Source organism: Saccostrea cucullata, unplaced genomic scaffold (genome assembly GCF_032062105.1).
Source record: "Saccostrea cucullata isolate Sc308-1 unplaced genomic scaffold, CSIRO_AGI_Scuc_v1 ctg1052, whole genome shotgun sequence".
In the NCBI taxonomy this organism is placed as follows: Eukaryota; Metazoa; Mollusca; class Bivalvia; order Ostreida; family Ostreidae; genus Saccostrea; species Saccostrea cuccullata.
The window spans coordinates 706-24,621 of record NW_026930000.1 but is presented as its reverse complement, the minus strand read 5'-3'; the positions used below and the strand labels follow the sequence as shown (position 1 = coordinate 24,621).

Genomic DNA, 23,916 nt, shown 5'->3' with positions numbered 1-23,916 from the left:
GCATTGGATGTCTTCGGTCCTATAACACACCTGGACGTGTCGACAAATTATATCATATATTCATAATTCTTTATTCCTTGTTATAGTTACACTATAGATATTAATTGGTTAATGGTAAATACACTCACAGTTTTTAATTCACGAGGGGCGGAGCCCCGAGTGAATTTGAGTGTATTTACCATTAACCAATTAATATCTATTGTGTAAGTTACTTGTACCAAAGGACCAATGAGAGAAAAGCTGGTTGACAGTTAGCACCGCCCACTTCATTCTGTCAAGCCATGGTCCGGAGTCTGTATAAATACCTTTCTCTATCTGAAGGGATCGTATTTTGAATGCTGCATCTGGAGTACATGTATCGTCGATCAAAAAAAAAAAATCGGAATGATTGATCATTATTGGGTACGTGTGAAGATGTTGCAGCTTAGACAGAGGGCTTGATTTTTGTCAGGAACAGAGGTAGCGATCGTAAAATATTTTTTTTTTCGAAGACCGATTTTATTTTTTTTTTGGGGGGGGGGGGGGGGGGGTTGGGGGTTGGGGGTTGGGGGGTGGTTCAGTGGAAAACATCTCCGATTTAACTTTTCATTTATAGTGATCAATGTACAAAAACCGCGAAATGATTTCTGACATTTTATAAAGTTTGAATGGTACTGCAAGCATCGGTGGCAAATTGAAGGGAGGGGGCTAAACCAACAAAAAAAGGTAAACCCCAATTTTAAATGCCTATACATTATGTCTATCTTTGCTTACTTGGCTTACCCCCCCGGTTCCGACGCCTATGTCAATTAAAAAAAAAGGGGGACCTTAACATGTTTAATGTGAAATTACTATTTGGAGACAAGAATAAGAATTAAGGCAATTCGAGATAGAACGTATAATGTTAACAGGATACGCTTAGTAAAATACGGAGCGAATGTCGACAAATTGATGTTAGTATTCTTGAAGTTTAAAATGTTGACTAAACTCATCAGTTATTGCCAAGGTTTTGAAATTAGCATCATTCATTCATCAGTCAAGGTCTTGTTACATACATTATGGCTTGATGCCAAATTGTGGGCGTGACTTAAAAACTGTGGTTCTTCTGGCAAATACACCACAGCAACATCAAAGTAAAATCTGAATTTACCGCCAGTCCTATGGTACAATAATCTTTAATGTAAATTTAGCGCCCTTCAAAACTGACATGCTTGTTATAGTTACACTATAGATATCAATTGGTTAATGGTAAATACACTCACAGTTTTTAATTCACGAGGGGCGGAGCCCCGAGTGAATTAAAAACTGTGAGTGTATTTACCATTAACCAATTAATATCTATTGTGTAAGTTACCAATGAGAGAAAAGCTGGTTGACAGTTAGCACCGCCCACTTCCTCCTGTCAAGCATGGTCCGGAGTCTGTATAAATACCTTTCTCCACCTGAAAGGATCGTAGTTTGAATGCTGCGTCTGGGGTATCGACGATCAAATAATCGGAATGACTGATCATTATTGCAGCCCGGAGGACCGGGCTGCTCTATACATATAAGTTTAAGTGTTGGTGTATGGGGATTGGGGTGGGAGTAGTTATGTAGAATCAAAGGTTTTCTAAACATTGAAAAGATTGTTAATCAGAATGTTCTTTCCGTGTATAAATTACGAGATACATAATATATTTACTTTCATAAAGTGAATCGGTAAGAATATATATGTTTTTCATATTTAATATATAAAGTTACTTATCATTTAGTATCGTAACAACGACAGGTCCCTTTATTTAGAACATCGAATTTTACTTCTCGGATAAAAACGTTCTCTGCACAGTTCGTGTTTTATATTCTAAAATTGAAAATAAATACATTTTTAAATGTAAGTGATGCGTGTGTCTAACTTCATTTGATATTTTATGCAGCCAACATTTACTTGAGGAATTGATCAAGTTTAAAATGAAATCGTTTTTGATTAATTTTTATCCGACTACAAGTATTTAAAAATATTTGCGACTGTCGTCTCCATCAATTAGACGCATGTCGTTTTACACATATCGAAGCGGTTTGTTGATCAAGACTCATTTTCATAGTTTAATTTATATAATTCCCGGGCGACAATTGATGGTTACATCAATGTTTTCTTGTTGGGTACGTGTGAAGATGTTGCAGCTTAGACAGAGGACTTGATTTTTGTCAGGAACAGATGTAGCGATCGCAAACTATTTAATTTTAGGTTGTTATTCCTTTCGAAGATCGATTTTTTTAATGTTTTTTTAGGGCGGGGGGGGGGGGGGGGGGGGGTCAACGGAAAACATCGCCGACTGAACTTTTCATTTATAGCGATCAATGTACAAAAACCGCGAAATGATTTCTGACATTTTATAAAGTTTGAATGGTACTGCAAGCATAGGCGTCGGAAGCAAATTTAAGGGCGGGGGGGGGGGGGGGGGGGGGTTAAACCAACAAAAAAAGGGAAACCCCAATTCCCAATTTTAAATGCCTACATATTATACATGTCTATGTTTGCAAAAAAGGGGGGGGGCTTAGCCCCCCCCCCCCCCCCCCCCCCCCACTCCCAGGTTCCGAGTCTTCCGACGCCAATGTCAAGTAAAAAAGACGGGAACCTTAAACATGTTTAATGTGAAATTACTATTTGGAGACAAGAATAAGAATTAAGGCAATTCGAGATAGAACGTATCAAGTTAACAGGATACACTTAGTAAAATACGGAGCGAATGTCGACAAATTAATTTAGTATTCTTGAAGTTTAAACTGTTGACTAAACTCATTTATCAGTTATTGCCAAGGTTTTGAAATAAACATCATTTCTTCATCAGTCAAGGTCTTGTTACATGTATTATGGCTTGATGCCAAATTGTGGGCGGGACTTAAAAACTGTGGTTCTTCTGGCAAATACACCACAGCAACATCAAAGTAAAATCTGAATTTACCGCCAGTCCTATGGTACAAAAAAGACTTAAGAGCCGTTTGTGACGTTGCAAAGTTAAATGGCACAAACGAACATTGCGAGGGAAAAAAGTTACTAATTAATTAGAAATGCATATTTGTTGTATTTATACGTCACTTTAACAGGATTATAGTTTTTAGCTCACCTCAACGAAGTTGGGGGAACTTATGTAATACCCTCGGCGTCGGCGTCGGTGTCGGTGTCGGCGTCGGTGTCGGCGTCGGCGTCCCAGGTTAAGGTTAAGTTTTTTGGAGCAGTTTTCTTTTTAAGTACTTCTATGTCCTATATTGATTAGACATGCATGGAAGATGGTTCTAGTGTGTTTCATTGTACCAGTCAAAGTTTCAGATGCTGCAATTTCAGCAAAGGAATGACCAGGTTAATGTTTTTGGAGCAGGTTAACATTTTTGGTGCAGTTTTTGGTGTAGGTTTTATTTCCAAGTAACTATAAGCCCTATGTTGACCAAACTTGCATAGATGATACATCTAAGAATGCATACTACCAGGCTTGCTTCGGATGCTGAATCTGACCTACATTTTACGGTTGAGTGAACAGGTTAAAGTTTTTGGTGCAGGTTTCATTTCCAAGTCTATAAGCCCTATGTTGACCAAACTTGCATGGATGATACATCTAAGGATGCACACTACCGGGATTGCTTCGGATGCTGAATCTGACCTACATTTTCCAGTTGAGTGAACAAGTTAAAGTTTTTGGTGCAGGTTTCATTTCCAAGTAACTATAAGCCCTATGTTGACCAAACTTGCATGGATAATACATCTAAGGATGCACACTACCGGGATTGCTTCGGATGCTGAATCTGACCTACATTTTCCAGTTGAGTGAACAAGTTAAAGTTTTTGGTGCAGGTTTCATTTCCAAGTAACTATAAGCCCTATGTTGACCAAACTTGCATGGATAATACATCTAAGGATGCACACTACAGGGCTTGCTTCGGATGCTTAATCTGACCTACATTTTCTGGTTGAGTGAACAGGTTAAAGTTTTTGGTGCAGGTTTCATTTCCAAGTAACTATAAGCCCTATGTTGACCAAACTTGCATGAATGATGCCTGTAAGGATGCATACTACCAGGTTTGCTTCGGATACTAATTCTGACCTGCATTTTGCAGTTGAGTGAACAGGTTAAAGTTTTTGGTGCAGGTTTCATTTCCAAGTAACTATAAGCCCTATGTTGACCAAACTTGCATGGATGATACATCTAAGGATGCACACTACAGGGCTTGCTTCGGATGCTGAATCTGACCAATATTTTCTGGTTGAGTGAACAGGTTAAAGTTTTTGGTGCAGGTTTCATTTCCAAGTAACTATACGCCCTATGTTGACCAAACTTGCATGGATGATATATCTAAGGATGCATACTTTGCTTCGGATGCTGAATCTGACCTACATTTTCCAGTTGAGTGAATAGGTTAAAGTTCATTTCCAAGTAACTATGAGTTCTTTAATGACCAAACTTGCGTGGATGATACATATAAGGATGCATACTACTGGGCTTGCTTCAGATGCTGAATCTGACCTACTTTTTGTTGATGAGTGAAAATGTTAGTTTTTGATGCATGTTTCATTTCCAATTAACAATAAGCCCTATGTTGACCAAACTTGCATGGATGATCCATCTAAGGATGCACACTACAGGGTTTGCTTCGGATGCTGAATTCGACATACATTTTCAGATAATAGACCAGGTAAAAGTTATGGGTGCAGGTCTATTACCAAAAAACTATAAGGCTTATATATCATTGTATAAACCAAACTTGCACAAATGTTGCATCAAGAGATGAAAACTCTCAAATTTGCTTCAGATGCTGGATTTTAATTACATTTTCATGAAGAAGAACTAGTTTAAATTTTTTATGTAGTTCTATTTCAAAATCAGATTAAAATTGCTTAAATATTTTCATTTTTGGAATGTACACTTCTTGTTGGTTAATTGTGTGACTTTGCCTTACTTAAAGACAACATTCGTTGAGGTGAGCTCTGTAATCTCTGATTACCTATGTTTATTAAATTGAGTCAAAACACTCTATATTTTGGTGTTCCTCGAGTATCAAAAATGCATATACATGTAAATGTAGTTCCTACTGTGTATATATTCTAACGCGCGGTGACAAGGTTTCGCATGTGTATAGAGATTTTAATGTCGTGTATTTCTAATGGATTTCATAAAGAAAATTACTCCGAATGTAAATATATTTCTGTAAACTTTTTTAACATCACTATTACAGATTGTTTCATTTTTGTGTATCAAAAATTCTTTTCACGGCGATTGCATTGGTGCTGGTAATTGAAAAATCGAATGCCATAATTGCCAATATACTTAGTTCTTCCACATACATAGACAATGGTACCCTTCTGAAAGTCAACTGTGAGGAGCGTTCGGAGTGGAGATTTTCAGAATTCCGCCAGTGGACCCTGTCACAGAGCCACCCAGCGATACATTTGAATATCGTATGTAAAGGTGGATAACTCACTCATCCAATAAATGCCAGGAATCTGACAGAACTACGGATAAGAGATTGTCTTGAAATTAAGGGGATCTTTGCAAATTTTAAAGAACCATTTCTAAGGAATTCTGATGCCACCGAGTTGTTGGTTTCTTAAGAAAGTACTTGGCACAAGTATTACATATGTGAAGAATAAAAACGCTAACCCTAACCTTTCAAACGTTATGGCCAAGGTTAAAGTTTTTTAAATGTATACGTCAAACTTCAAGGTCAAAGGGTCAAAGTTCTTGGTATCCAATGAAAGGTCTTGCCACAAAGAATACATATGTGAAATATGAAAGTCCTAGTATCTACCTTCAAAAGTTGTGACCAAGGTTAACGTTTTTAGAAAGTAGTTAAAACTCCAAGGTCAAGGTCAAAGGGTCAAAGTTCTTGGTATCCAATGAAAGGTCTTCTCACAAGAATTACATATATGAAGTATAAAAGCCCTAGCCCTTACCATTCAAAAGTTATGGTCAAGGTTATTTTTTTTACAAGTACGGAAATCTCCAAGGTCAAAAGGTCAAAGTTGTTGGTATCCAATGAAAGGTCTTGCCACAAAGAATACATATGTGAAATATGAAAGACCTAGTGTGTACCATTCAAAAGTTATGGCCAAAGTAAAAGTTTGGGAGATTTGTGTAAAAGTGGGTCAAACTCCAAGGTCAAAAGGTCAAATTTGGTGGTACCCACAGAAAGGTCTTATCACAAGGACTACACATGTGAAATATGAAAGCGAAAGTAAAGAGATCACCCGTGGGTTTCCGACGATGGCGAAAGCGGGGGACAATAAACATGTGAAATATGAAAGTCATAGCTCCACTAAATCAAAAGTTATGGGCAAGGTTAAAGTTTTTGTGACGGACGGACAGACGGACAATAATGAACCTTACAAAGATAATGTATTGATAAAGTAATCTATTTAATTCTTTTTTCACTTCTAGATGTTGAATACAGAAGGATAAATGGTTTTCACATTGCCCCTGAATCTTTTAATAAGCGATAGTAACATTGATACGACACATTTAATCCACTCTGACAAAGTGTCAAAGTTTGGTGCGAATATGATGTAGACCTAACTGTTGATTTACATACAGTAGTATTGAATCAAAAGAAACATCGTGTATGAAAGCCGATGCCCATGACTACTTCTACGTCTCCGTGTATGGTTAAAAAGTCCCATTACGTTTAGATTGTTACACAGTGGACTGGAAAGATTTCCAACACTATCAACATTATCATTTAATCCATAGGGAAAGACTTTCCCAAGTTTTCTAATCCAAAATTCTTCTCGTTGTCAACGGAAATGTGTGCTCAGTGGAGGATTATTGCGAAAATGGCTATATGTTCAAATTACTTGCCAGATTTCCAGTCGGGATTACAATTCGGTAAATTGGGTTTATCGAATTCCAAGTCAAGAGTAGCCACATCTGAGCGTACAGTTTTAATTATTGATGGGCTATTGTTTCATTTCCGTATTCTTTACAAACTCCGTGCGTTTCATCAAAGATGTGTCATTATTTTGTTCATTTCATAGAAATTTCAAAATGAATTACAATTCGGTCATTTTTATGCCGGATCCGAGTGAATAAAGTGGCTCAAATCAGTTACCGGTATTTGAAATGCGGTTACCTTGTCGTAGTGGTTTCTGCAATAAATTTGGACATTATGGGCTTCTCCAGAACTCCATACTGCAAATAACAAGCCTAGGTTTGCTCATATGAATAGTAATATTTCCAACACTATCGACATTATCATTTGATCCATAGGGAAAGACTTTCCCAAGTTTTCTAATCCAAAATTCTTTCAAGCCGTTTTTTGGAATGGTATATGACCATCGTTAATCTTGTATATTATACTTTCATGTAAATTACTTGATTCTGATTCGTCGAGGAACATTTGATAAAAACACTACTACCCGCTGAATAATGAAGCCACACCCTCCTGCGTAGCAACAGTCAACATTGCTTGACGACGGGTGGTATTCAAAAAAATAGCGACTGCGCGAAATTTATGCGCGCACAGTTCACTGTAATATGTATTTGTATAAAACATTCAGTATAATATAATAAATATTGCATGTAGTTGAGTGTAACATTGAAAATTTTCACCCCTCGAAAACCATTGTCAACCTCGGCTGCGCCTCGGTTGACAATGGTTTTCTTGGGGTGAAAATTTTCAATGTTACACTCAACTACATGCAATATTTATATAATATTCTAGAAGAATTATTTGTCAATGGAAAGGTGTGCTGTGAAGGACTGTTGGTATGATGGTAAAACTTTTCTAGAATTCTAACTTTCATTGACCAAATAAAATTATCAGGTTAATTAAAATGCTTGTATAAAAGCTGCTGGCCCCCATTGTTTATTTGAAATCTATGAACTGATATTTTTAGTATTTTATCAAGTGATCGATGGTTTCACCACCATAAATAAGTCCACACATATTACGTTCTAAATTAGAAGACTCGCGGGTTCAGATTTTCCCAAGTTTTGGTATAAGAGCTCTGTTCAGTAAGATTACCAGTGAATGAGAGTTAGTTATCAAAATGTCATAGGTTTTACAGGGTTTTTTTTCAGAACATTTTGAAATAGATCACATGGGATCCGAAAAGGAATCTTCAAATATATCTGTAATAGAAACCTTGCATTCTTTCAATTTTTTTGTATAAAGTTTTGGTTTTATACCAAAATTGGGATCTGAAGACTCAACATGTAGAAACCTTGCATTTTTTCAATTTTTTGTACAAAATTTTGGTTTTATACCAAAACTGGGATCTGAAAACTCAACATGTGACACATGTTTAATATCCCTGAGGGTTATCCGAGGGACACCAAACGAACTCCTTGAATCTGTGTCCCCTATAGACTCAAAGGAGTGACGCCTTTTTACGAGTAAAACTGGTTGACCAATTTTTTTTTCGTTGACAAAATTGTTAATGGATTATTGCGAAAATGGCTATACGTTCAGATTACTTGTCAGATTTCCAGTCGGGATTGCAATTCGGTACATGTAAATCGGGTTTATCGAATTCCAAGTCAAGAGTAGCCGCATCTGAACGTACAGTTTTAATTATTGATGGGCTATTGTTTCATTTCCGTATTCTTTACAAACCCCGTGCGTTTCATCAAAGATGTATCATTATTTTGTTCATTTCATTTTCAATAATTTTCTATATGAATTACAATTCGGTCATTATATGCCGGATCCGAATAAATAAAGTGACTCAAATTAGTCTTCTTGGTTTCTACAATAAACCCAACGTAATTTAGACATTATGGACTTCTCCAGACCTTCATACTGCAAATAACATGGTCTAAGTTTGCTCAGATGAATAGTAATGTTTATTTCAAAAGAAACAACAAAGAAAGAATAACAAAGAGAGAGAGAGGGGGGTGGGAGGGAAAAGGGAATGCACGAATTACAGAACCAGAATTGACTCTTCCCAAGGTGCAATGCAAAAGATATGTTCGTTTAGGGGAACATATTGTTTTTACTCTGTTTCTTCTTATTATTATTTACCTTTGAATTGTGACAACATCTTTCCATCAGTATAAATATTTTTTGACCTAGGAGTTTGACTTGCATTTATAAAAACTTTAACCTTCGCAAAAAGCTGCTATATAGGGGAGGGTCATCATTATTTTACAAACACCTACTGTTTTCCTTTATGAAAGGTCACAACAAATCAAACTGAATATTCGTTGGCCTCAACACAGGAAAGTTCAGAAGACAATCTCAGTTCTTTTCAAACCACATGCGTACTGGCCATGAGGTGGGGCAAAAAAAAAGAAGAAATTTCAAACCGTTTTTGGAAAGGTATACGACAGACATGGCTAATCATATGCTAGAATCTTGAATTATTTTGGCTACGTATAGGCGTAATTACGTAAAGTTTTGTTTACGCTCTCATTTGAATAATGCATAAATTATCCGCAACAGCTGCTCAAATAATTTTCTTTGAAAATGAGAATTCTGGCATCATTTGTGGTTTAAAAAAAGATATTTCCATCCCTAGTTAAATATAACCGGACACTTAATCGTCTTGGTGATGACTAGACAGTCCTAAAAATAATACAAATGTACGAAGGTAAATTTACAGTTCAATAAATTCGCTGTTGTTTGAATATTGAAAGGAGTGTTAAGATATGTTATGAAGTTGGGGCAGGTGGATGAAATTTATTGTGAGAGGGGAAAATAACCCCTCTTAAATACCTCCTGAATGCAAGAATTTTTCAAAAGATCAGTCTGGTTGAAAAAAAAAAATTGTGTGGAAATTTAAATGTAAAATAAAAGAAGATTAAATTAAAACGATGTCAATAATGAATTGCAGTGCATTTAAACGTACCTAGCGTTTGAGAGCACACTGCTTCTTCATATCATAGTAAGTATGAAAACATTTTTCAGGCAATTTAAGTTAACATTTTTTGTATCTGTATAGTTGTCACTTCAAATTAACTATACAGAAATGACGAGAATGCTGCATATTTTAAATGTTTTCTATATCTTTCCATTGCAATCGTATTTTGAACAATCGGTTCATGTAAACATGATAATTGATGACAAATTGTTAACTTAATTAATATTAATTATATACCCCGGTGATGTGTTCCAATCTCCGACCTTTTAACGAAAAATCATGATGCATAACAAATAATGTTTCTGACAAAAAAAAATGATCCGGGAATTAACTCGTTATATATTCCAACGATTTATTCTCCGTTTGCATTCGGACTGAACAATGTAAACGAAATGTTATCAACTGGTAAGAAATTAAATTTGCAAAAATTGCATATAATTCTTAATTCTATTTTCTTATATTAAATTAGTTGTTTCTTAATGTGTTTAACTTTTTATTATCATTTTTTTTTTTAAAGCATTTCACTTTTTTTCAATTTGTGTAAAGTGTCATGAATCAAAGGACGTACATGTGCAAAATTAAACGTCTAAAGTACACGCATGTAAGCATGCTTTAATCTGCAGGATTTAATTCATAACTGTTTTTAAAAAAAAACAGGAAACGCATACCGGCATATGTACATTTCTTTTAAAGTTTTTAACGTTACTTTTTACAGGTTGGCGTCATTATTGCGTATTAAAAATGCTTTTTATGGCGATTGCGTTGGTGCTGGTAATTGGAAAATCAAATGCAATTACCGAAATACTTTGTTCTTTCAATTACACTCCTAAATCAAATGCCACTACCGATATATTTAGTTCTTGCATTTACAATGACAAGGGGTTCGTTCTGGAAATTAACTGTGAGGTGCGTTCTGAGTGGAGATTTTCAGAATTCCGCCAGTGGACCCTGTCACAGAGCCACCCAGCGATACATTTGAATATTGCATGTAAAGGTGGACAACTCGTACTCACCCATCCAATAAATGCCAGGAATCTGACAGAACTACGAATAAAAGATTGTCTTAAAATAGAGGGGATATTTTCAAAGTTTGAAGAACAAGTTCTGAGAAATGCTGATGCCACTGAGGACACCAACATGACATTACGAGTTTTGGAAATTACAAATTCTTCGTACTTGTACGATACCAAAAGCATTCTTCAGCATTCAGATTGGTTACAGAGACTTTACGGCTGCGTGACCTTCTTTCCTCGAGGACTTCGTGTCTTAAAACAGAGTAAAACAAGTTTTGAAGGCGATTTTGACGGATTTCAAGACTTACCTGTCGGAAATACCTGTGATTACAACGAATTGGAAGTGTACGAAAAGTCTGTTTTTCAGTCGAAGTTGTCCTTTTTATACGAAAATTCGGAGAATGAAATATTTTATTTTCTACGTTTTGGAAAGTTTAAGAACTTGCGTATTGCAAATTTCTCAAACGCGAATTTACACTTTATACCAACCCACTTTACAGAGTACAACTGGTTTCGACGATTTGAATCCATCGAAATAATTGATCTTTCGTATAACAGAATAAAAGAAATCCCATATCTAAGGAATCCACACCATAGCGGTGTAAAAATCATTTTACATCACAACAACATTTCCAAAATCACTATGACCTTGTTAGACAAACTAAGACATGCTAATGACATACTAATTGATTTTTCTAAGAACATATTTTCTTGCACCTGCGAGAACGATCATGAAGAAATACTTCGCTTTGTCAAGAACAAGTTCGAAGAAAAATGGGCAAAGCCTTATCGATTTCTTGCAAACGAAACTTGCTCATTTCCATCGACTTTACAAGGGATGACATTCAAATCTCTTGACGCTAAACTTCTCTGTCCAGAAATATCCGAATACCCTAATATGACCTTCAAATCCCTTGACGCCGAGCTTCTCTGTCCAGAATACCCGAATATCTCGTTCATCATTCTGATTGTTCTGGCAGTTTTCGCCCTTATTTGTATTGTCATTATGTTTAGGAGGGAAATCAAAATGTTGTCCTACACGAGACTTGGGATCCGCCTCTGGAGACAAAAAAGAAGTGCCAATATTCGATTAAAGGAGTACGACGCCTTCATATCCTATAGTACATTGGATGAGAGTTGGGTCTTGGGAACTCTTTGTAAGCGCTTGGAAAAACTTAGGCTTTGTCTTCACCATAAACACTTTGTTCTTGGGGCCTGTATATCGGACAACATCATTGAAAGTGTTGAGAAAAGCAGACACACGATAATTGTGTTGTCCGAAAATTTTCTGCAGAGCGAGTGGTGCCTATTGGAATTCCGAAAAGCTTTTCATCAGACGCTCCTGGAAAGATCGAAACGCCATTTAATTGTTATTCTGATGAACAATCTTAAAATTGATACTCTTGAACCGGAAATGAAGCATTTCTTACAAACTCATACCTACCTTAAACTAAATGACTTCTTGTTTTGGGATCGTCTTATTTACGCTGTTTCGGACGCAAAGTTTCAATCATCCGAAAAACGGAGGCAATTTGGAAAAGAAAATTCCTTGTCTGTAGACAAACTGGAGGTCGATCCTCTAAAATCAGAATCTGTAGTCACAGTTGATTATAGCAACTAAGGGACAATAAATAGTGTTAGCAACTTTACAAACTTATGTACATACACAGATTGATAGACTGCACCATACTGCTATTTACAGACCATTGCATTAGAAGTAGCTATTAGGTTTTCTTTGTTGTTTGCCTATAGAAATTTATCATTAACTGTATACTATAGAAGTACGTTTTTCCGCGAGGTATTAATTTACGCTATGTACGCGGTCACAAATTTTCCGCGGAAATTTGTCCAAGTGTACTTATAAATGCAAAGCATATAGTGACAGTCTGAGAAATCCGCGTAATTTTCAACCTGCGGATTAAATGGAAATTGAGATTCCGCGGAATTATGACCCTGTGGGAAAAAGTACGTCTACAGTATCTCAAGAATCTTAGGTGAAATAGCTACGGTGAAAATAAGATTGCATAATTGATGGTATGTTGTTTTTCATTTTATTCGAAATTTTTCAATTAATTAGACATTGCGATCTGAGATATTTTTTTATATTATACTTTCATGTAAATTACTTGAATCTGATCCGCCACCCTGTTTTCAGAAAAACATTTTTATAAAAAACACTACTACCCGCTTAATAATGAAACCACGCCCTCCTGCGTAGCAACAGTCAACATTGCTTGACGACGGGTGGTATAATAATTTTGTTTTCAAAAAAAATAGCGACTGCGCGGAAAGCGGTTGTTTATGCGCGCACGGTTTACTTTAATATGTATTTGTATAAAACATTAACAATATAATATAATAAATATTTTACATACTATCATATATCACGTTGAGTGTAAGCATGTTTTTTTTTTTCAAATCATTTTCATGCATACACATTTACTTGTCTTTATTTCATAAATGCACATTTTGTTTTAGCGAAATGGTACATTAAAAAAATTACTTGAAGTATTTTCAATCAGAAATATGATATACATGTATATGTTTTCTTAGAAACGCTAAATGGTATTTCTAAAATTTTCAATGTTACACTCAATGATTTCTAAATACAAAAGGTGCAATATTTATATAATGATTACTTTCTATCTATTTGAAGATTATGCTCATTCTATATCTGTCTCTTGATGTTTATGTAAAAAGTAATTTGTATCATGATACCGGTATCTTACCCAAAGACAATGGAAAACAAATAATAAATTACATTCTTTAATTTTCAAAGTTATGCTCTTTCATTACTTGAATTGGATTTCTCTTTTCTCTACTTTGTCCTGCAAATATCAGTAGAATTGGATTACAATAAGCATCAGTTATAGGATAATAGTGCATGCATAAAAATTCTTCATTGAGAAATAAACCTAAAACTAAAGGCTTTGTTTGTACTAAGCTCTCTAAATGATATCCCGCCTCCCATACAAGTCTATAATGGCACAGTCCATGTTCTGCTCTTGGAGACCCGAAATAAATGTTAGATCAAAACGTAAAATAAAAGGTTACACTGGCATTATGTGATTAAAAATCTATGAAAGTATCATTCAATTTTATTCAGTGGTATAGTAGGAATTGCGGAAAAGAAATGGATACCCTTCAATATTGTAGTGAGAATGGCAGTCTCCGTGTTTTGCTAAGGGATACCCAAGACATGTTTCCGATCAAAAAGTAAAATAAGGGGTACAAAGGGTGTCAGAGATTCTGTGAAAGTCTCATCTAATTTCATTCTGTGGTATAAGAGGAGTTGTGGATGAAAGTTTGGTGCTCCATATCGTAACAAACGGACAGACGGACAGACACTCCCGTCAATATATACCCCCTCCCCTGCTTTTGATAAAAATAGACTTACACATTAGTCTCCTATTGGTGAAGCCGGAGGATAAAAATACTGTCTGTCCGTCACTTCACACATGTTTCCTAGTCTCCTATCTGGGATCATCAAAATGAAACCAGACTCAGTACAGAGCTCCTCTTTGAGGAAAACAAGGTGGGTGCTGGAACTTTCAGAACAGGCTGTAAATAAATTTGAAATGCTTCACAAAGCTACCTGTTCCTTTTATCTGATGATGTAATGAAAAAGTATTTTATACACGAAGCAAGTAATCAAAGTAATTTTAAATATTTTGCAATGTTTGATTTTAGAACTTGGTGTTCAAAGTCTGGCACAAGCCTAGCACCTGCGGGTTTGTCAGTCTGTCCCACTTGGTTTTCGCAATTTTTTTCTAAACGCTTGCAGATATTTAGCTGATTTTTTAATTTATTTTGATGAGTTTAAGATCAAGTTTACATTTTGTTCCACTTCATTAATCAATGATTTTTTTTTTGTAAAATTACAGCCTTTTAAATTTCTAATGGAAACCAGCTTACACTTGCCGGTAGGGGACTAGTATTGATAATGCTAACACGCGTTGCTCAGTTTGTTTGCACATACCATTGCAGTTATGAGATTATGTCTTTCAAAAAATAATGATCCGTTGGATAAATAAACCTGATTTTTATGAGACTGTCTCAAATTCCTGTGAATTGATTTTATGAAAACCCTTAAACGTCGCTGAAATTATAAATTTTACCGTCGGACAGAATATTTGTATCAAAAATATGGTCAAGTTTTGAATCTAAAAAAACCCGAAACAGGAAATGGGACTTGGAATTTTTAAAAAGTAAATTATTTTTGATCACCTGAGCCAAAGAGAGACTTGTGATGTTTTATAGACAAATTTAAAACCAAACTCGCCATAAAGCATATCTATTTATGGCATAGGCGTCGGAACCGGGGAGGGGGCTATAGGGGGGCTGACCCCCCCCCCCCACACACACACACACACAAATTTTTGCAAATATATACAAAATATAGGCATTGGACATTGGTTTTTTTTCCCTTTTTTTTGTTGGTTTAGCCCCCCTTTTCAATTAGCCCCTCCACTTTCAATTTGCTTCCGACGCCTATGTATGGTGTAAGGGATTCCATTTAAATCATATTAAAGATCATAACCTTTTCAAGAGGAAACAATATTGATGAGTAGAAATGAATAGTAGCAAAATTAATCAAATAAAATTACCGGTATACTTTGATAGAAATTAAAGGTTCAAAGTCTGTTTCTTAAGAAAAATGATGCAGTGAAATTCGTTAGCTACAGAAATTTGGTCATCCATCTCAATTTTTCATACCAGCGAGCTAAGCTATGAAATTTACATAATTGTGCAAATATTTCAGCTTCTTTTAGGCGGGCCTACTCTCACCTTTTAGGATAGGGCCATTATACAATGCAAAACAAAACAAAATTCTGAATTGTTTTAGATGAAAATCCAATAAATTTGCCCAAACATTATGAGGTATTAAAAATCGATCTTCTCTTTATTTTGTGATTATGAGTTTATCTTTGACGACCAATGGATAATAACATGAACAAAACGTTGTAAAACAATGGAATGATGTTCCGCAATTTTTATAAATATTTTGAATATTTATGCCGATCTTTTCATGCACAAGCTGTCAGTCGCGCTTTGCAGTTGTTCAAATTACTAGTATTCAATTTTTTTTATTCTATTGTTCTTTCAAATTTGCTAAAAGCGTTATAATAAAAATAAATAATGAAAGACATTTTTCAGTTCGATCTAAGAAAATTCAGCTTTATAGGAAACAAAACAATGTATTTAGAATGATCAAAGACAAAATTTCATCATGTCATAAATATTTTTTCCTTTTTATTCCTATTGAAGGTCTTATGATAAATAAAGTTACGGTTTTAATTTTTAAGTTCCTCGATCATTTTAATTAAAAGGAAATAAAAGAATTGCCACTCTGGATATAATAATGCTCGGATAAAAATGTTTTGAAAGGCACAATAAATTACGAAATGATGCATAATTTTCTCCGCTCAGTTGCTTTGCAACTCAAAGAAAATCAAGTTTTTCAAAATTGTTACAATTCACAAACAATTGTTCAACGATTTATTGAATTTATAACAGTAACACTATTTATTGAATTTATAACAGTAACACTAACTTCCATAACAGAAACCTTCTTGCAACATGTATGCGTTAATATTCTTACTGATTTCAGATTTCATTACTTATCTATATACTAGTAATGCACTTGATTTCATTTGACGATCGGAATTTACCTTCAAGGGCATAGAATTATGGCAATAAAAATGACCATAACTCCAAGATCATACCAGAATAACCAATACGGGTGCTGACTTCTTTAATAATTGATCAGAGATGAGCAAACCCTTGGTCATTACACCAAAGTACGTTCGAAATTGAATATCTAGATCAGATATGAGGTCACTAAAATTTGATGTTTATTCATTTCATTCTTCGTTATTGAAATAATGCGGAAACAATTTGATGAATTTGTATCCTCCACAACAATTCATGGGGTCAACAAAGCCGGGGATTTTAGTTTATCAAGAAGAAGGTATAATATTATATGTTGTTGTTTTTTTCATATATGGCATGTATGTATTGGACGTATGTTTGTACCACTGAAAGATTGGCAATGGTTGATAAGGATTTTAGTTTTACCAGACTATAGACGGATTTCAGGGGTTTTGTGACGAAATCAATCTTGGTAAATACTGTATTAGTACGGTAAAAAATTAATTCTTTGTAAAACCTTTATATCAAATAACCTAGTAGCTGCAGCTTATATCCTAATGCATGTACATGTATTTCTAAAAACAGAGTTTTATACCATCCATCTCCACCCCCGCTTGAAAAGTATATAGTAATCGGGATGGCCGTCCCTCTGTTAAACTTTGGGGTACCTTTCTCTTATCCGCAACTCCTCTCATGCCTATGGATGAAATTTGATGAGACTTTCACAGGTTTTTTTATTACATATTGCCATTGTGTTGTGCACCTCCTAGTTTACTTTTTGATCCGACACATATTTTGGGTTTATCATAGCAAGACATGGACACTGCCATAATGATCATATGGGAGGCGAGGAGTATCATTGTTCACTGTGCCTCTAGTTTTTTTTTTTTTTTTTTTTTTTTTTTTTTTTGTTTTTTTTTTTTTGTTTTTTTTTTGTTTTGTTTTGTTTTTTTTTTTTTATTTCGAACGAAGTATTTGATCAAATAAGTAATAAGTTTTTGCATTCATATATTTTTAATGAGATATGAAAATAATTATCAATGACCATCCCTTAAAGGTCCATTTTATAAGCAGAGCCCACACGGGCTGAAATCAGAGTTAAGGTGACCTGTCATGGAAGAGTAAGCACCTCTTTTCGTGCACTCCTTGTCATGACCGCAAGAACGGAAAAATCCGCAATCAATTCAAGCTGGATTGATTGTTGATTGTATGTTGTTGAACGTCCCTCTCGAAAAATTTTCACTCATATTGAGACTCCACCATTTGCCGGTGGAGAGATCTACAAATTTTGTCCTATATTCGGCACTTAGGGCCATTGAGCAGTGAGGGATCTTTTTCATGCCAGCACCTACTGCGACACGGGACCTCGGAGTACGCGTTCTAATCCGAAGGTCCATATTCAAGCTGGAGGTTATGGCTTCGCAATTTGAATGACAGACGTCCGTCAACATGCATATATGCAATCCTAGGCCTCTTATAATGTTTTTTAAATAGGGTCATAGTTTCGAGCCTGGAGTTTACGAAATGTTGACTTTAAAGGGGGATGTTGATATCCTTGTATATCAACTTATGTGTCAATAGCTTGCCTCGTTTTAGAAATTGTTCGAATGTAGAACATGCTCTTGCATATTGAATCAACTATGGGATACTAATTTGAACTCCATATGCAGGTAATAATCGCCGGTATATTGCAACAAAAATAAATGAAGTTAACAATAGAAGTTGAATTTATCACGTTTTTCATGAAATTTAGTTTATTGTCAGTTTGTCATTAACGTTGCTCTTTAGTTAATTGTCCAATAAACAATTTTTAGGAAATAAATGCGTGGATTTGAACTCAGATCGATCTTTCTAATGTACCCGAATAAACAAGATGAAATGTTTTGTATCAAGGAATTCACATATGAAAACTCAACCAATCAAAAATCATGGCGAAGATAAAAGTTTCTGTGGACAAACAGACAAACGGATAGACGGACGATCTGAGCAAAACATGTATATGCATATATGAGTGTTCGATTATGGGGGTATAAAAATGGGAAGCTAAAGCATACATTACGTAGTGAAATCAATATTTTTAATTTTATTTTTAGATACATCTGGATGATCCTGACGTTGGCTATGACCGGTGCGTTGGTTGCATTCATTGTGGAAGCATTCATAAACTTTTTCAAATATACAACAATCACACAAGTGTCCGCCGAAAACAAACGAAACATCGACTTCCCCGCCGTGACCGTCTGCAACATGAACATGGTCAGAAACACCATTACACAGTGCAATGGCTCGGTCTTCGCAAATCTGGATACTCTTTTTCTGAATTACGGCGAAACTCTGGTAATAGAAGATAGACTAACTTCAGAACTTGGGTATGTGGTTGGAGAAGATCCAAATGGAGAAGAAATGCTGAAATGTCTCTATGAGTATTCTAATAAAGTACACGAAATGATGCCGATATGTACGTGGAAAGGAACTCTTATGAACTGCTCCGATCTCTTTCAGACCACTCTCACTGAAATGGGGGTGTGTTTTACGTTCAATGGGGTGGAGGGACAGAGGTTGCAGGCCTCGTACACTGGACCTGATGGTGGCCTGAGGATGTTTGTTGATATCGGACAACTAAATTATTATTACTCAGCTACTATTCAAGCTGGAATTAAGGTACATTGTCTCCGAAAGACATGGCACACTCATACTACATCACAGTCTTACAATTCTCTTAGCCTTTGCTTTAATTCGAGATTCTGACTCCCACCTAAAAAAAAAAACGCTCAGCGTGCCTTGCTAAAATAATTCATTAGTGAAATTTACATACTCGGCACTAATAGTTATAGCCTTACAAGCCAATTTCTGAAAGTAATTCACTCGAAAAAAAAAAGTTTCAGAAAATGACCTATCAAATATTGCCAATTCTCTTTTAGTCCACAGGTACTTGGGTCGTGGTTTATAAATATTTATAATGTACCTTATTGATATGTAAAAAAAGTAAAGGTATGCAGGCTCCGTAATGGCGTCTGCTCAACTTTGTTTACATGGTCTGTTTTCTTTAAAAAACGCTGCACCTACCGATATTTCTTCACCGGACGCCTCAGACCATTGATTACTAATTGTAAATATCCTCACATCTTGCAAATAATTCCTAAAAGGTGATAAATTTAAAACAATTTTTCAAAATTTTCGTTAACGTGCCCGGAACTAAGTGCAAATACTAAAACCCGAATTAAAATGAAGAATTCCGGCCATTAAGACACTCGTAAATTCTAGAGGCATTCCGAGAAAATTATAAATAGTTATGGAAATTTCAAGTTATATTTAAATTTCTCGGGATGCCTCTAGAATTTTGGAGTGTCTTAATGGCCGGAATTCTTCATTTTGATTCGGGTTTTAGTATTTGCACTTAGTTCCGGGCACGTTAACGAAAATTTTGAAAAATTGTTTAAAAATCACCTTTTAGGAATTATTTGCAAGATGTGAGGATATTTACAATTAGTAATCAATGGTCTGAGGCGTCCGGTGAAGAAATATCGGTAGGTGCAGCGTTTTTTAAAGAAAACAGACCATGTAAACAAGCGAGTTGAGCAGACGCCATTACGGAGCCTGCATACCTTTACTTTTTTTACATATCAATAAGGTACATTATAAATATTTATAAACCACGACCCAAGTACCTGTGTTTTAGTCGCCCGATTGGCGTAGTGGTTAGAGCGTCACGAAGTAAGGAGTTGATCCTTACGTCGCGGATTCGAATCCCACTGTGGGTAACAACCGAGGTCCCGTGTCGCAGTAGGTGCTGGCACGAAAAAGATCCCTCCCTGCTCAATGACCCTTAGTGTCGAGCATAGGACAAAGCTTGTAGCTCTCCACCGGCAAGTAATGGTGTCTACATATGAGTGAAAAATTCTCGAGAGGGACGTTAGACAACATACACATGTACTAACAAACAAACAATCCTCTTTTAAAGCATTCATATACGTGTACATATACTAAAAGTAAGCTAACCACTAACCAGGATCAAATGAAAAAATGATCTATAGAATGATGTGTTTTTGAAACACTACTGACCCCCTATGGCAGCTTTTGGCGACGGCAGAAGTTTTCAAAGGAAAATCAGACTCTGAAATGGGGGTGTGTTTTACAAGAACTGGACCTGATGGTGGCCTGAGGATGTTTGTTGATATCGGACAACTAGATTAATTTCTGTTACACAGATTGGAAAAGAAATGACTTGTCTCAGGAAAATATATATACTTATACCTGTGAAATATGAAAACACCAACAATTTAAATGTTATGGCTAAGTTATTTTTTTTTTTATTAAAAAGTGGTTCAAAATCGAAGGTCAAGGTAAAAGGGTCGTGCATGTTATGCCGTGTATAGCTTTTAGACCCTGCTGAATAGATATATGCATCTACGATTGGTAGTTTACTTTTATCAAATGAAACAAGACATCGTATGGAAGTTTATGGCGAAGGTTGTCGTTTCTCAAATGCAAGTGAAATGTCAAGGTCAAAATTGATGGTATCAAGATGAAGATCTTTTCACAGGGACTACATTTGTGAAATAAGAATGCCCTATTTCCAATTGTTCGAAAGTTATGGTCAAGGTTAAGGTTAAGTTTTTATGAGGCGGGTCAAACTCCTAACTTGAAAAGGTAAAAAATATTTATACCAATTGGAAAGTCGCAAAACTTATGGCTAAAGTTTATTATGTTTTGTAAAAGTGAGTCAAACTCCAAGGTCAGGTGGTCAAGAGGTCAAATTTGGTTGTACCCAAAAGATCTTATCACAAGAAATACACCTGTGAAATATGAAAGCCATATCCCCACCCAGTCAAATGTAAAGGGCAAGGTTATAGTTTTTGCGTACAGACATAAAACAATTACACAGACAGAGGGACGAATAGGGCAAAAACTACATGCTCCTGAATCTTTGATTACGGGGAGCTTTAAATTAAATGCCTACGTGTATTTTGTTTTGAGGCAGATGTAATTTGAAAAAAAAAACAACAACAGGATTCCGGATATAATACTTTATCCCTTGTGGAATAATCATAAAAGCCATTTAATGTATTCTAACAAATACTTAAAAATGAAAGAATAATCGGCAACGTATACAAAAGAATGATCCGGAAAATAATTGAGCACATTTCTATTGAAATACTATAAGTAAATGAACCGGCTCCCCCTTTTCTATGAAAAATTAATGAACTTAAATCCCTGGAGGCATCTTTGGAGTTTATTTTCAGAGGCTGAAATATTAAAACTAATGTTTATTTGCCATCTTTGTGATTTTTTTATTATTTGCAGAGCCATTGTGTACGTTAGTTAAAAAATATAGAACATAATTGATTTATTTTTTTTTATTATGAATTTATCCCTTTTTAAACATATTTCTTCTTCGAAAAATACGTGACTCGTGCATATTTCATTGAAAATAAAATTTGTTCCGCACTCTAATGGATGCAAAGTTCAAATTATTCGAAACAAACATAAATTTACAGGCAAACAACATATACTCTCTCTCTCTCTCTACCAATTTTAGGTACATATTAGCATGATTTTACTGATTTAGACAACATTTTATTTTGTGGGCAGGTAGTTCTCCATGACCCAGGGACGGACCCCCTCCCCTCCATGGGGGGATTTTTGGTGGCTCCTGGATTATCAGCTGAGGCCATCATCAGTAAAACAAGGGTATGATACCGTACAAGTAAATGCGAAAGTTTCAGGGGCGGATTCAGGCTTTAGAAAAGAGGGGGTGTAATAATAAAGTTTACTGCAAGTGCGGAATGCACCCAAACTTTTTTTAAAAAGAAATTGTGTATTTATAGAATAGTTAGTTAAGATATGCCATTATGAATTATTTCACTGCAATTTTATTAATTTGACACATAAAACAAATTAATTTGAGAATGAAATTACATGCATTTTTTTTAATCAATAATAGTTTTTTCCTAATTTAAACTTGTTGATAAAATTTTTACTAACAGTTTTAAGCTAAAAGCACCATTGTTTAACAAATTAAAGATATAAAGAAATTGAAGCACAATTTTACAAAAAATAAGTAGTTCTTTACTGTGTTCTAGTATGGAAATAAAGTAACGGGCCCAGTTCATTACAATGCTTTTTCATGATTTTTTAAATGGTGTACTTGCAAATAAATTCAAAACAAACATGACTTGGGACCATTAATGAATTGAAGAATTAATGGCTAAAAATCAATGTAAATATGTAAAAAACAAAATATTTATATAAATTTTAGTGGAGAAAATGACATATATAATAATATGAAGCTTTCGGTACATTACAAATTTAAAAAAAAAACATTGTTTCTATTTCCATTTACTCGGATACGCCAGGGACCTAGGTATAGTATATATAAGTCACTGGATACTAGTTCTAATCATCAAAATACGGAAAGGACTCGTAAATCATCTTATGTTTAAATTTCATAACAAAGATGCTGTAATTTTGATTCCATTTTGCATCTTAATTTCTTTTACAGAAAAGCTTTCTTGGTGATCCTTATGGTAAATGTTTAAAGGTCAGCGAAAGTGGGAACCCTCTGAAACGGTATTCCTTCTACAGTGAAAAGTCTTGTCGAATGGAATGCATGATAGACCATTTAGTAAGCGGAAACGAAAGCTGTAGAAATTGTCGTCACTTCCTTCATCCAGGTATATTTCTTTGGGCGTCGGAAGCAAACTGAAAGTGGGAGGGGGGGGGGTAAACCAACAGAAAAAAGTAAACCCCAATTTTTATATTGTTTATTTTTGCAAAAAAAGTTGGGGGAGGGGGCTAAGCCCCCCCCCCCCCCCCCCCCACCGTCTAGCCCCCTGCAATCGGAACATCACTCGGCCTTTTTCGTCAAGTCGAGTTTTTTCTCGACTTGACGGAAAAGGCCGAGTGATATTCCGATTGTAGCCCCCTTGTTCCGACGCCTTTTCTTGAGAAATTTTTAAGAAATGTTCCGTTTGTATGTTCCTCCTGTACATTTCATTTTATATGGCGTTTTATGGGTTTTGTTTTGCAAAAGACTCTCTGACAAAAGGACATAAAATGTCGATTGGTTCAGTTCCCTCCATTTTTCATAATTAACAAATAAATGTATCTTGAAGAAAGTGGGAGGGTTCCGTTAGATTTGCTTCTCCCAAAATTTCACTAAAATACACATGAGCGGATTTAGATTTTTCTCGGAGAGGGATGGGGTCGACGACTGTTTTTGCTGTCAAGGTCATTGTATCAACCATAGAACTTACGAAATGATAACTTTAAGTTTGTTTCATCAACTTGTTTGTCAATAAATTGCCTCGTTTTAAAAATTCTTGAGACGAAGACCATTCTCTTGCGTATTGAATTAACTGAGAGATATAAATCCCATATGCAGCTATATTGCTGCATACCATAAATGTCTTTTTCTAGTAAAATATCCAAATACGCCCCAGTATA

The 23,916-nt window shown here is 35.4% G+C and overlaps 2 protein-coding genes across 2 annotated transcripts; both read left to right on the top strand.

Annotated features, from left to right (window-relative positions):
• Window positions 1–10,552: 10,552 nt before the first annotated feature.
• On the top strand, window positions 10,553–12,904 carry LOC134282712 (toll-like receptor Tollo). The gene has a single exon (XM_062765118.1). The coding sequence runs from the start codon at window positions 10,556–10,558 to the stop codon at window positions 12,437–12,439; it is 1,884 nt and encodes a 627-aa protein (XP_062621102.1). The 5' UTR covers window positions 10,553–10,555; the 3' UTR covers window positions 12,440–12,904.
• Window positions 12,905–18,389: 5,485 nt separating this feature from the next.
• Window positions 18,390–23,176, top strand: LOC134282714 (acid-sensing ion channel 2-like). The gene is made up of 3 exons (XM_062765120.1): window positions 18,390–19,131; window positions 22,063–22,161; window positions 22,973–23,176. Exons 1-3 carry the CDS (start codon window positions 18,478–18,480, stop codon window positions 23,174–23,176), a joined length of 957 nt encoding a protein of 318 aa, XP_062621104.1. The 5' UTR covers window positions 18,390–18,477.
• The last annotated feature ends 740 nt before the right edge of the window (window positions 23,177–23,916 follow it).